At 43.3% G+C, this 14,443-nt stretch overlaps 1 protein-coding gene across 3 annotated transcripts in view; it reads left to right on the top strand.

The window, feature by feature from the left end:
* Nucleotides 1-13,807, top strand: part of LOC110508033 (Golgi integral membrane protein 4) — a 36,630-nt gene extending 22,823 nt beyond the window's left edge. Inside the window, exons 4-16 of one of the 3 annotated variants that reach the window (XM_036964983.2) lie at nt 2,862-2,915; nt 2,999-3,149; nt 3,308-3,390; nt 6,080-6,163; nt 8,168-8,386; nt 8,543-8,872; nt 9,565-9,887; nt 10,036-10,112; nt 10,311-10,375; nt 11,406-11,564; nt 11,736-11,798; nt 11,922-11,990; nt 13,131-13,807. In XM_036964983.2, coding sequence (XP_036820878.1) covers nt 2,862-2,915; nt 2,999-3,149; nt 3,308-3,390; nt 6,080-6,163; nt 8,168-8,386; nt 8,543-8,872; nt 9,565-9,887; nt 10,036-10,112; nt 10,311-10,375; nt 11,406-11,564; nt 11,736-11,798; nt 11,922-11,990; nt 13,131-13,268 — 1,815 coding nt within the window. In that variant the 3' untranslated portion in view covers nt 13,269-13,807. Of the gene's footprint in view, nt 1-2,861; nt 2,916-2,998; nt 3,150-3,307; nt 3,391-6,079; nt 6,164-8,167; nt 8,387-8,542; nt 8,873-9,564; nt 9,888-10,035; nt 10,113-10,310; nt 10,376-11,405; nt 11,607-11,735; nt 11,799-11,921; nt 11,991-13,130 lie in introns of all 3 variants that reach the window. The other 2 variants (XM_036964982.2, XM_036964984.2) reach the window with 2 other exon arrangements.
* The last annotated feature ends 636 nt before the right edge of the window (nt 13,808-14,443 follow it).

The raw sequence follows: 14,443 nt of genomic DNA, 5'->3' as shown, positions 1-14,443 counted from the left end.
ATTAAAGGAGGAGTGGAGACAGGGATTGTAAATGTTGTTGATATTAAAGGAGGAGTGGAGACAAGGATTGTAAATGTTGATATTATAGGAGGAGTGGAGACAGGGATTGTAAATGTTGTTGATATTAAAGGAGGAGTGGAGACAGGGATTGTAAATGTTGATATTATAGGAGGACTGGAGACAGGGATTGTAAATGTTGTTGATATTAAATGAGGAGTGGAGACAGGGATTGTAAATGTTGATATTAAAGGAGGAGTGGAGACAGGGATTGTAAATGTTGATATTATAGGAGTGGAGACAGGGATTGTAAATGTTGATATTAAAGGAGGAGTGGAGACGGATTGTAAATGTTGATATTAAAGGAGGAGTGGAGACAGGGATTGTAAATGTTGATATTATAGGAGGAGTGGAGACAGGGATTGTAAATGTTGTTGATATTAAAGGAGGAGTGGAGACGGATTGTAAATGTTGTTGATATTATAGGAGGAGTGGAGACGGGGATTGTAAATGTTGATATTAAAGGAGGAGTGGAGACGGGGATTGTAAATGTTGTTGATATTAAAGGAGGAGTGGAGACAGGGATTGTAAATGTTGTTGATATTAAAGGAGGAGTGGAGACGGGGATTGTAAATGTTGTTGATATTAAAGGAGGAGTGGAGACAGGGATTGTAAATGTTGTTGATATTAAAGGAGGAGTGGAGACAGGGATTGTAAATGTTGTTGATATTAAAGGAGGAGTGGAGACGGGGATTGTAAATGTTGATATTATAGGAGGACTGGAGACAGGGATTGTAAATGTTGTTGATATTAAAGGAGGAGTGGAGACGGATTGTAAATGTTGATATTATAGGAGGAGTGGAGACAGGGATTGTAAATGTTGTTGATATTAAAGGAGGAGTGGAGACAGGGATTGTAAATGTTGATATTATAGGAGGACTGGAGACAGGGATTGTAAATGTTGTTGATATTAAATGAGTGGAGACAGGGATTGTAAATGTTGATATTAAAGGAGGAGTGGAGACAGGGATTGTAAATGTTGATATTATAGGAGTGGAGACAGGGATTGTAAATGTTGATATTAAAGGAGGAGTGGAGACGGATTGTAAATGTTGATATTAAAGGAGGAGTGGAGACGGGGATTGTAAATGTTGATATTAAAGGAGGAGTGGAGACAGGGATTGTAAATGTTGATATTATAGGAGGAGTGGAGACAGGGATTGTAAATGTTGTTGATATTAAAGGAGGAGTGGAGACAGGGATTGTAAATGTTGTTGATATTAAAGGAGGAGTGGAGACGGATTGTAAATGTTGTTGATATTATAGGAGGAGTGGAGACGGGGATTGTAAATGTTGATATTAAAGGAGGAGTGGAGACGGGGATTGTAAATGTTGTTGATATTAAAGGAGGAGTGGAGACAGGGATTGTAAATGTTGTTGATATTAAAGGAGGAGTGGAGACGGGGATTGTAAATGTTGTTGATATTAAAGGAGGAGTGGAGACAGGGATTGTAAATGTTGTTGATATTAAAGGAGGAGTGGAGACAGGGATTGTAAATGTTGTTGATATTAAAGGAGGAGTGGAGACGGGGATTGTAAATGTCGATATTATAGGAGGACTGGAGACAGGGATTGTAAATGTTGTTGATATTAAAGGAGGAGTGGAGACAGGGATTGTAAATGTTGATATTATAGGAGGAGTGGAGACAGGGATTGTAAATGTTGTTGATATTAAAGGAGGAGTGGAGACAGGGATTGTAAATGTTGATATTATAGGAGGACTGGAGACAGGGATTGTAAATGTTGTTGATATTAAATGAGTGGAGACAGGGATTGTAAATGTTGATATTAAAGGAGGAGTGGAGACAGGGATTGTAAATGTTGATATTATAGGAGTGGAGACAGGGATTGTAAATGTTGATATTAAAGGAGGAGTGGAGACAGGGATTGTAAATGTTGTTGATATTAAAGGAGTGGAGACAGGGATTGTAAATGTTGATATTAAAGGAGGAGTGGAGACAGGGATTGTAAATGTTGATATTATAGGAGGAGTGGAGACAGGGATTGTAAATGTTGATATTATAGGAGGAGTGGAGACAGGGATTGTAAATGTTGATATTAAAGGAGGAGTGGAGACGGATTGTAAATGTTGATATTAAAGGAGGAGTGGAGACGGGAATTGTAAATGTTGATATTAAAGGAGGAGTGGAGACAGGGATTGTAAATGTTGTTGATATTAAAGGAGGAGTGGAGACGGGGATTGTAAATGTTGTTGATATTAAAGGAGGAGTGGAGACAGGGATTGTAAATGTTGATATTAAAGGAGGAGTGGAGACAGGGATTGTAAATGTTGTTGATATTAAAGGAGGAGTGGAGACAGGGATTGTAAATGTTGTTGATATTAAAGGAGGAGTGGAGACAGGGATTGTAAATGTTGTTGATATTAAAGGAGGAGTGGAGACAGGGATTGTAAATGTTGATATTAAAGGAGGAGTGGAGACAGGGATTGTAAATGTTGTTGATATTAAAGGAGGAGTGGAGACAGGGATTGTAAATGTTGATATTATAGGAGGAGTGGAGACAGGGTTTGTAAATGTTGTTGATATTATAGGAGGAGTGGAGACAGGGTTTGTAAATGTTGTTGATATTAAAGGAGGAGTGGAGACAGGGATTGTAAATGTTGTTGATATTAAAGGAGGAGTGGAGACAGGGTTTGTAAATGTTGATATTATAGGAGGAGTGGAGACAGGGATTGTAAATGTTGTTGATATTAAAGGAGGAGTGGAGACAGGGATTGTAAATGTTGTTGATATTAAAGGAGGAGTGGAGACAGGGATTGTAAATGTTTGTCATTTGTTAAACAGCAGGACTCCAGCAGCAGGTTGAACTCATTACATGGGCAGCACCAGATGCTGAAGGTCAGTAGACGCGCGCACGCACGCACACACACACACACACACACACACACAAACTGACCCATCCTCTGTCCTTGTTGTTTTAGAAGCAGCTTGAGGACCTGAAGAAGCAGCACTATGAGCTGCAGGAGCAGCATCAGATTCAGGGAGAGGACCACGGCAAGGCCTTGGACGAACACAAGGACCGCTTCGACAAACTACAGCAGACCAAAGAGATGGAAGCCTCCAAACTCAAAGGTACAGACACACACACACACACAAGGACATGAGTAAATACTAGCATGCCTTTGTCTCCCTCTCCTGACTTTAAGCGGTTTTGGAGTTGATACAATGGTATAATAAGATTTGTAATAAGTATGGTACATGGTGTCTATGTGTTTGTGTTATTACTGTAGAGAATGTGTATAATCTGCGAGAGGAGAATAGGCAGCTGAGGAAAGCTCACCAGGACATCCATGTCCAATTGCAGGATGCACGGGTGAGTACTGGGAATTAGTGCTGAGCGATTAACCCAAATTTCATGTTTTTTTGGGGGGTGGGCGGTTACTAAACAAGAAATTGACCGACGTCGGTTCAATTACTTGAATTACATGTATAATTTCTTGGGGTCAAATGTGCCGTTTCTCTGGAGAGAAATCAAATCATTCACGAGAGAATTCAACTTTAGAACTATGGGACGCTGGGCTGAAGGGAGTTGAAGGTTTCATGAAACAAATATTCAACCTAGTTCAGCGCAGAAAAGTCGTAATTAACAACAACAACAACAACCATAATCGATAGCGGCAGTTTTTTTTCCTGCTCGTGACACCGGTCAGAGAGGTCAGAGAGGAAGAGGCGAAGCGAGAGGTTTCACTCGACAGTTTGTCCAAAATAATCCCAAGGCGTTTGACTTATTTTGGACCTAAGCTTGTTTCCTGCCTTCTCACCTTTTGGGACAACGACTCCCATTGTTAGAGCGGGGAGACATGAGCATTTCATAATTACATACAGATGTCAGGACGGATACACTTTTATGCCTACTATGTTAGATACACGAAGACCGCACACAACGACGGACATAGACAGTTCGCAAAAGTATGCCTTCTCTATTTTGAATAACTAGTCAAATGATTTTGTCAGATAACTCTGCAGCATTCTTAGGCAGGCAAGCTAAATAGGATAACTAAAGTATGGCGAGAAGAGGGATGCTGGCTGGCTGGCTGGCTGAGAAATAATAGTCATCAAAATAAAAACTAAGTAATAAACGCAACTGATACACAACTATTGATGTTGTCGTGACTTGACATTAATCTGAAGACGGTTATTTATCTAATCATCTAAATATGTTTAATTGTTAGCTGATTTCAATGGATCATGTAACAATTAACCTACTAGGATTTGGGGCACCACTAGAGCGGTTCATTAGAGTTACGATCTCCCAAATGAAACTCTTAAAGATATGTACCTATCACATCTAATAACACTCCTTCTTAATTATTATCTCGGATCAGATCATCATTCTGAACCGTTGTAACTTCTTTGCATCTGCAAAAACCTTATGATTCAGTACTACACAAATTGGTTTAATTATTTATTTACTAGCTAATTAAATGGTAACACAGGAAAAACACACACTTAACACGTTAAAACAGGTCCCTAGTGGACTGACGACAATATAGCTGCTTGTTACAAAAGACATGGAGAGGGAGAGAGGGACAAAGACACTTAACGTTGGTACATTTAGAAACTACTCTCACTTATAGTACTCCTGTACTTTGCACACAAACTGCCTCCTGCTTGGAGTAAGAAATCATGAATGTATTGGTTTCTCTCTGTCGACGGGCCGCCTTGGAAAAGGGTTTGGGCCTTTTCGCCGCATGCTTGTAAGGCTCTGATTCTCCAAAAATGGTTACAACAAGTCTTCTATTGTTGTCCTCTGTAGTCGTCCGTTATCCGGTGACTTGTCGCGTCGTCCTGAATAGAACTACAGAGTTGATTTTCCTTCCGTTCGCTCCTGAAGATGCTTCTTTGAAGATAGCCAGCCGTGTCGATGGTTCCCAGTGGGGTGATGAGAGTAGCGTAGTACGATGGTTTGAGCAGTGTAGTAGAATGGTCCCACTTAAATTCGCTTATCTAGATATTTTACTGAGGACAGCTAATCAACCGTACCAGTGATTGTCCGCGAGCTAAGTTTATCGTCTCTACCTTGTGTTGAGATTCACAGTTCAAACCACTTTAAACGTGCAGCTGCAGCTCTACGTCTCTCTGGTATGATGTGTTAATTCTAAACCCAGCATTTCATACAGTTTGTTCGAAAGGGCGGTTCCGTCAGGCGAGACGTTCTCTGACCTCACTCGGCGTGACTTGTCACTGTGCAAAGTTTGTTAAAACAATTCTCTCTTATGGCTCCTAAAATCACATCCCTCTCTTAACAAAAACACTCATCATTTTTCATATAGCATGCACAACGCATAGGATGGACACTTCATACATGTAGTGCGTATACTTTCCAAGTTACAGTATTTCCTGTATAACATTTTTAATGACATCACAAAATGACATTAGTGTCCTATAGATTGGCTCTGACCATTCCCCACCTTCTATGTTACAAATATTGTTCCAGTATTCGCTTTCGAATGTGTTTGAGTTTCAGCGTGAAAACAATTAATTCCTCTGGTGAACATTGGAGACGGAGAGCTGATTGTTCTGTCCTTGATTTACAACAGGCAGTGAGTTGTTTATCCCCCCCCCTAGTTCTGGGGGTCTGGTTGAAGTTATTCATTGCAAACCTGATCTGACCAATTTGGATCCTCACAGGACAGTCATGGCAATGTCTACCAAATGTGGACCTGACAGAGACAATGGAATATTTTTAATGTTTTGGTAATTGAATGTTCACTATTTTTGGCTTTGGAAAAATTATTGTTATTTCGTTCATTTAAAAATGCATTTAATGTTTAAAAAAATAATCAAAAACCCAGATTATTTTTTTAATCGAACCTAAACCAAACCGACCTCAAAAAGTACTTGTTATTCAGCCCTACTGGTAACCACAGAGCTTGGTCAACCTCGAATTGTTTATGTAAAAAAAACATAGATATAAAATATGGAAGAAGTTCTCTTAAGGCCATTGGATAGCTAGGAGGATCCATGACCATGTTATGTATTATATTTTATTATTATTACAGATAGTACATAAGGACTTGAAGGCTGCCCATGATCAGCTTGCACTGACACTAGAGGACCACAAGAGTGCGCTGGCCGCAGCTCAGGTAGGTGCACACTACTGTGTGGGGATATGATGGTTCTTTCTAACATATCTGGGGACTATCCTGGTTTCTAACATGATATCTAGGGACTATCCTGGTTTCTAACATGATATCTGGGGACTATCCTGGTTTCTTACATGATATCTGGGGACTATCCTGGTTTCTAACATGATATCTAGGGACTATCCTGGTTTCTAACATGATATCTGGGGACTATCCTGGTTTCTAACATGATATCTGGGGACGATCCTGGTTGGTTTCTAACATGATATCTGGGGACGATCCTGGTTGGTTTCTAACATGATATCTGGGGACGATCCTGGTTGGTTTCTAACATGATATCTGGGGACGATCCTGGTTGGTTTCTAACATGATATCTAGGGACGATCCTGGTTGGTTTCTAACATGATATCTGGGGACGATCCTGGTTGGTTTCTAACATGATATCTAGGGACGATCCTGGTTTCTAACATGATATCTGGGGACGATCCTGGTTGGTTTCTAACATGATATCTAGGGACGATCCTGGTTGGTTTCTAACATGATATCTAGGGAGGATCCTGGTTGGTTTCTAACATGATATCTAGGGAGGATCCTGGTTGGTTTCTAACATGATATATGGGGACAATCCTGGTTGGTTTCTAACATGATATATGGGGACGATCCTGGTTGGTTTCTAACATGATATCTGGGGACGATCCTGGTTGGTTTCTAACATGATATCTAGGGACGATCCTGGTTGGTTTCTAACATGATATCTAGGGACGATCCTGGTTGGTTTCTAGCATGATATCTAGGGACTATCCTGGTTTCTAACATGATATCTAGGGACTATCCTGGTTTCTAACATGATATCTGGGGACGATCCTGGTTGGTTTCTAACATGATATCTGGGGACGATCCTGGTTGGTTTCTAACATGATATCTAGGGACGATCCTGGTTGGTGTCTAACATGATATCTAGGGACGATCCTGGTTGGTTTCTAGCATGATATCTAGGGACGATCCTGGTTGGTTTCTAACATGATATCTAGGGACGATCCTGGTTGGTTTCTAACATGATATCTAGGGACGATCCTGGTTGGTTTCTAGCATGATATCTAGGGACGATCCTGGTTGGTGTCTAACATGATATCTAGGGACGATCCTGGTTGGTGTCTAACATGATATCTAGGGACGATCCTGGTTGGTTTCTAACATGATATCTAGGGACGATCCTGGTTGGTTTCTAACATGATATCTAGGGACGATCCTGGTTTCTAACATGATATCTAGAGACTATCCTGGTTTCTAACATGATATCTAGAGATTATCCTGGTTTCTAACATGATATCTAGAGACGATCCTGGTGAAAGACAGGAGGGCGTGACTCTTGATGGGTCTGTGTGGGCCTGTGTGGGTCTGGGCAGCGGGAGGACGGGCATCGGGTGGGTTGGTTCACCAAGGGGTGTCTGAGCTTGAGCGGCACATCAAAAGCGTTCTTTTAAGCTAATCAAGCGGGAAAATATAATGGGTCGATTTGGAGCGAGAGAAAGAGAGTGAGAGGGAAAGAATGTAATAATTCTACAGCTTTCTGTCAGAAAAGCAATGTTTGATAAATGGGTTATTTAACTGGTCCAGTCCATTTGCTGGACAAGGGGGAGAAAGGACTGTACCGTTTAAATCAGGAAAGGGGGGGGGGGGTGATGTAGCCTGGCTAATGGTCCTTCACTCAGATGTCTTGCCTTCTGTAGGTGGGCTGTCCCTCTGCATGTCTGCTGCCTGTCCCCCTTGCAAGAGGACCTCTCATTTCTCAACCTCTGACCCCTGATCTTCTGGCTTCCTTGATGCTGTCTTCCTGGTTCTGAGGAGGCTGCCTCCTAACGCTCTTCTAACCTTCAGCTAACCTTTGCTCATGCAAGTGCCCTTCAATAAATCTGACTTAATGTTGTTTGCATGTCCTGACCTCACTGTTTCCTTATGGTTATTTAATAGTTGACTTAAGGTTGTCTGATGGTCTTTCCTCAGGTCCAGGTAGATGAATTTAAGCATCTCAAAGAGACCCTGATCAAAATGCCAAGCCTTCGACATGGTCAAAACCCCGCCCACCAACAGGCCCAGCCTGCTGCTCTATTGGCCAAGGCCCATGAACAGGGCCCACCCCTACCACATCCAGCTGCCTTATTGGCTGAGCCCCACATAGAAGCACACACCCACGAGGAAGACCATGGGGACACACAGTCTAGGGTAGAGGAGGCTGCTCTTTTTTGCCACATCCTTCAATGTTATTTTGTGACACATTGTCTCTCACACACACACACACACACACACACACACACACACACACACACACACACACACTCTCTCATCCTCTCTAACCCACTCTGTTATTTTACCAACCAGTTGCATATACAGGAGGAGGTGGTGGGCGAGCCAGAGTTCCAGTCTCAGCCTGCCGGGTCCCACCATGCAGAGAAGGAGAAAGAGGGATATGGAGAGACTGAGGGGGAGGCAGAGAGGAGTAGAGAGCTAGGGGAGGCAGAGAGGAGAGAGCTGGCGGAGGGGGAGGCGGAGAGGAGGAGAGAGCTGGCAGAAGAAGAGATGGAGCAGGCGGGGCAGCCTCAGAAGCTGGAGGAGGAATCTGAACAACCGCAGGAGGACGAGGGGTTGGAGGCAGAACACGACCAGCCAGACAACAACGCTCTGAACCGTCAGAGACGCCAACCACAACAGGTAAGAACTAGTTAGAGACACTTAGAACTGCTTGATACAAAGTCTTTAGAACCACGCTAGTACTGCTCAGTGGTGGGAAAAGTACCCCCCATTTAAGATACCGTCATAGAAAATGACTCAAGTGAAAGTCACCCAGTAAAATACAACTTGAGTAAAAGTCTAAAAGTGTTTGGTTTTGAATATACTTAAATATCAAAAGTAAATGTAATTACTGAAATGTACTTAAGTATCAAAAATAAAAAGCAAAAGTGTGAATAATTTCTAATGACCTACATTAAGCAAACCAGTAAACACAATTTTTTAATGTACGGATAGCTAGGGGCACACTCCAACACTGACATCATTTACAAATGAAGCATTTGTGCTTAGTGAGTCCACCAGATCAGAGGCAGTAGGGATGACCAGGGAAGTGTGTGAAGTGGACCATGTTCTGTCCTGCTAAGCATTCAAAATGTAATGAGTACTTTTGGGTGTCAGGAAAAATGTATGCAGGAAAAAGTACATCATTTTCTTTTAGAATTAAGTAAAAGTTGTCAAATGTTAATTGTAATGTGCAGATACCCCCAAAAAACGACTTAAGTTGTACTTTAAAGTATTTTTACTTAAGTACTTCACACCAATGTACTCCTTAATACAATATCTTTAGAACAGCATGTTGTCTCATTGTCTCATTGTCTGTCTGGTTTCCCCAGGATCCACAAAGTGACATCCATCTCGTCCCTGAGACCCACCTCCAGCAGGAGGCCCACGTGGAGCGTGTGAAGTCTGCCTACGAGCAGCAGCGCCTGGAGGCTGAGCGGGCCCAGAGGACGAGGGAAATCCAGCTGCGCCAGGAGGCCCTGCAGGCCCAGAGGTCGAGGGAGCTCCAGCTGCGCCAGGAGGCCCTGCAGGCCCAGAAAATGAGCGTGCAGAGGGAGAGAGAGATGCGTCTGCGAGCTCAGCACGAGAGAGAGGAACAGCACCAGCATCAAGAGGAGTCCCGTCGGGAACAGCTACTGAAGGAGGAGCAACTCAGGTCAGAGGGCAAGGGGCAGAGGTCAAAGGTTATGTAGAGATCACAAAGAGGTATTTAGTTAAATTCAATACAATTAATCAATTACTTACTGAAAACAATTTGACCCCATATGGAATAATGTTACAATATGTTATGTTATATTGTTCAGGAAGAAGAGTGACTATGAGAACACAAACAATGACATCGTCCAGGGTGATGAAGAACCTCATATTGATGATGACGAAGGTGAGATAATCAAGTCACAAAATGTTCTGTCTGGATTCTGGAACCATTTTTAAAGAGGGAGACTGCTATTGACATTTAGACAAAATTAGTTTTTGTTTTTTTTTTGTAAAAAAAAAAATCCTCTGCATTTTTGACTGAGTAATTGTGATTGTATTGGCATACTTACCCTGACTCACTGTTGGTTTACTGTGTGTACAGAGAGGGACACCCACTTGGAGAAGGAGAACCAAGAGGAAGAGGACCACCGAGTACCACAGCGACAGGTCAGACAGATATTTAAATGTCTAGTCTCTATCAACCACTGATTTCAATGACTGTCACATGGTCTGAGGTGAATCTGACCCAAGTTTGAACTTTCGTTTTCACTCTGTTATTTATTATTTGACATGTTTTTATTATATTTATGAATCATATTCAAACTTGATATTATCATGTTCAAACATGTTCTACTCCTTCAAAGTTAAATGATTGAATTGACATTAGTTGACTCTGACTCGGTACATGTCTTTCTAAGGAGTCCTAAAGCCGTAGTTAGTGATGTAGTGAATTATGGAGGATCTGTTGGCACTGGAGGGCTCTCCTTCCCTGCCTGACACAAACATCAGCCTCAACCCCTACTCTCTCCTTCCCTGCCTGACACAAACATCAGCCTCAACCCCTACTCTCTCCTTCCCTGCCTGACACAAACATCAGTCTCAACCCCTACTCTCTCCTTCCCTGCCTGACACAAACATCAGCCTCAACCCCTACTCTCTCCTTCCCTGCCTGACACAAACATCAGCCTCAACCCCTACTCTCTCTTTCCCTGCCTGACACAAACATCAGCCTCAACCCCTACTCTCTCTTTCCCTGCCTGACACAAACATCAGCCCCAGCCCCAACCCCTACTCTCTCTTTCCCTGCCTGACACAAACATCAGCCTCAACCCCTACTCTCTCCTTCCCTGCCTGACACAAACATCAGCCTCAACCCCTACTCTCTCTTTCCCTGCCTGACACAAACATCAGCCTCAACCCCTACTCTCTCCTTCCCTGCCTGACACAAACATCAGCCTCAACCCCTACTCTCTCTTTCCCTGCCTACTCTCTCGCTCTCGCTCTCTCTCTCCCTGCCTGACACAAACATCAGCCTCAACCCTAGCCACAGCCTCTTGGGTATTGGCCTAGTGTTCTTTCCGTGTGTGTGTGCTTTCATAGATAGTAGAGCAGAGAAACCCACCCCAATCTGAACTGTGATATGCACAGTTTCACACACACTGACAATCTGTCGCTCTCCATCCCTCCCGTCCTGCAGGGGGCAGTAGAGGGGGAGGTGGACCCAGAGGATGACCCTAATAACCAGGGGGAGGATGAGTTTGATGTGGCAGAGGAGCAGCATCTTCAGCACAGGGAGGAAGAGGAGGCAGACATACATCTCAACCCCAATCACCCAGCCATAGATGAGGAACTGGTGGTGAGAGAAGGAGGGAGGGAGGAGAGAAGAGAGGGAAAGGAAGTAAGGAGACAACAGAAGTAGTCAGAGATATACCAGGATGACAAACTTAGGCTCTGATACAAGCAACAGGTAAAAGTTGTTCCGGTGACTTTGCCATGGTAACAGTTGTCATGGTTTCTGTGTTTGCAGATGGCGGTAAACCCCGATCAGCAGGAAGACAACCTAGATGACCAGTATCCGGAGGAGGACGAGGTACACACACACACCCACACACACACACACACACACACACACACACACACACACACACACACACACAGAGGTTCAAACAGGGGGAGGAAGAAGACATGGTCTGATGGTGGTTAACCCTGTTAGGTGCAGGAGGATTTGGCCGGGGGGCAGAAGACGGAGGAGGAGCCATACAACGAGGAGAAAGGAGAACACGTGAGTCTAGGAACACTATGGAATATTGTACGTGGAACCTTGAGTGAGAAAACAGCTGTGGGTTTGTCCCAGAGCAGGAACCTGTAGATAAACCTTCACTCTCTCAGCATAGTCCCAGAGCAGAGACCTGTAGATAAACCTTCACTCTCTCAGCATAGTCCCAGAGCAGGGACCTGTGGATAAACCTTCACTCTCTCAGCATAGTCCCAGAGCAGGGAACTGTGGATAAACCTTCAGACTCTCTCAGCATAGTCGTGTGTTGGTTGGGTGTGTGCACATGCCCCATGTCTAGTTACCCCCCCATGTGTGTGAATGATCTGACACTGCTCCAGCATGGTCAGTCTGTCACCGTTCCACCACAATGTTCTAGAATGATCCGCCTGTTTTCCTGGTTCTCACCTTGCTGCTCTAGAGTGTTAGGTCAGTGGCAGGTCCTAGAGTTATGTATATGTATCAGGCTGCTCTAGAGTGTTAGGTCGGTGGCAGGTCCTAGAGTTATGTATCAGGCTGCTCTAGAGTGTTAGGTCGGTGGCAGGTCCTAGAGTTATGTATCAGGCTGCTCTAGAGTGTTAGGTCAGTGGCAGGTCCTAGAGTTATGTATCAGGCTGCTCTAGAGTGTTAGGTCGGTGGCAGGTCCTAGAGTTATGTATCAGGCTGCTCTAGAGTGTTAGGTCGGTGGCAGGTCCTAGAGTTATGTATCAGGCTGCTCTAGAGTGTTAGGTCGGTGGCAAGTCCTAGAGTTATGTATATGTATCAGGCTGCTCTAGAGTGTTAGGTCAGTGGCAGGTCCTAGAGTTATGCATCAGGCTGCTCTAGAGTGTTAGGTCGGTGGCAGGTCCTAGAGTTATGTATCAGGCTGCTCTAGAGTGTTAGGTCGGTGGCAGGTCCTAGAGTTATGTATCAGGCTGCTCTAGAGTGTTAGGTCGGTGGCAGGTCCTAGAGTTATGTATCAGGCTGCTCTAGAGTGTTAGGTCAGTGGCAGGTCCTAGAGTTATGTATCAGGCTGCTCTAGAGTGTTAGGTCGGTGGCAGGTCCTAGAGTTATGTATATGTATCAGGCTGCTCTAGTCTAGAACATTGCTCCACTCCACATCCTGTCTATGGTCTTACCCACCTGGTGAATGTGTGTGTTCTGCTGCAGGAGGAGGTGAAAGACCAGGAGGTCCCAGCAGGAAAAGAGGGAGAACACAGAAAGGAAGAAGAGCTCAACGAGGAAGAGAACTACGAGGAAGAGGTGGGGGTTGGACAGGACAAGCGGCCCAATCGAAGGGAGATGTGAGATGAATAGAGACATTGACCAATGAGAGTGCCTTTCCCCATCACTGGGAGCCAATCAGATCTCTCTCTATTGTGTCTCTCTAAGTCACCCACTTGTCATTCCCTTCTGTGTTGGACTCAAACTGATGAACTTCTGAACATAATTATTGTACTGGAACTGGGAATACAATCTATAAGTCTGTCTGTCAGTCTGTCTGTCCATCCAGTGACATCAGACAGACATGAGAAGGTCATGTTACTGTATGCTATGTGTTTGTGCTCAGATTGAACGTTTGTCTATTTGAGTGTCAGGCTTTTACATTTTTGTTTTTAACAGAGTTGTATTTACAGTTTTTTTTTTATTTTATTTTTTTTTACAGCAAATTCCTCTCAATGTATGTTTTAGTAGGACCTGCTTTCCAATCTTCTGTTTATTTATTGTAGATATGATGATCGTTATGGGTGGAGTTGAACGCTCTATGAAAGTAATTGTCATTACTGCAGGAGAAACCTACACTATCATTGATGCCAATAATAGTAAAAAAAACTAAAAAAAACAAACATTTTCATTCTTCTGTTTGCTTGTCTACGTTGCTTGTCTACGTTACTGGCTAAGCATTGCCAGTAAATCACAAAGTCCTTTCATAGTTTCTCTGATCATCTTAGTTTGAACCCCGGACTGTTGATCTAAATCACAAATATCCACTTGACCTTTGACCCCTATCCGTTAACACTAATTGTACAATGTATAGAGAAATACATCCACCTGCCTCTATGTTTATTTGGTAACAAGAAAAAGATAATGTGGTTGAACATACATCAAGGCATCTCCTAGACCAGGTATTCTCAAACTGGGTTACGTTCAACGCCGTCGGGGGATACGCCAAATACATTTTATTTATTTTTCACATTTTCAAAAGATCCATTTTATATTTTCCAATGGGATTGTACATTTGGGTGAGGTTTTCTCACCTGAATCGCCTCGTTTCACTGCCCCAATTTTTTTTAACCGTTTAGTGTAGAGAGAAATATCAACAGCATGTCAAATACAGGTAACCTAGTCAAATAATTAACATCCAATCACATTAACTGTTACTCTCTCGCGGGAATTCCGCTAACGGTCCATATGTAGCCGTACGTAGCTGCTGCTCATTCCGTTTGCTCGAAAATGTTTTTTAAAAAAGTAAGGCCCGCGTC

Source organism: Oncorhynchus mykiss, chromosome 27 (genome assembly GCF_057628025.1).
Source record: "Oncorhynchus mykiss isolate SJ-2025 chromosome 27, ASM5762802v1, whole genome shotgun sequence".
Classification (NCBI taxonomy): Eukaryota; Metazoa; Chordata; class Actinopteri; order Salmoniformes; family Salmonidae; genus Oncorhynchus; species Oncorhynchus mykiss.
The sequence above is the reverse complement of the archived record's forward strand: the minus strand, read 5'-3'. Positions and strand labels throughout refer to the sequence as shown.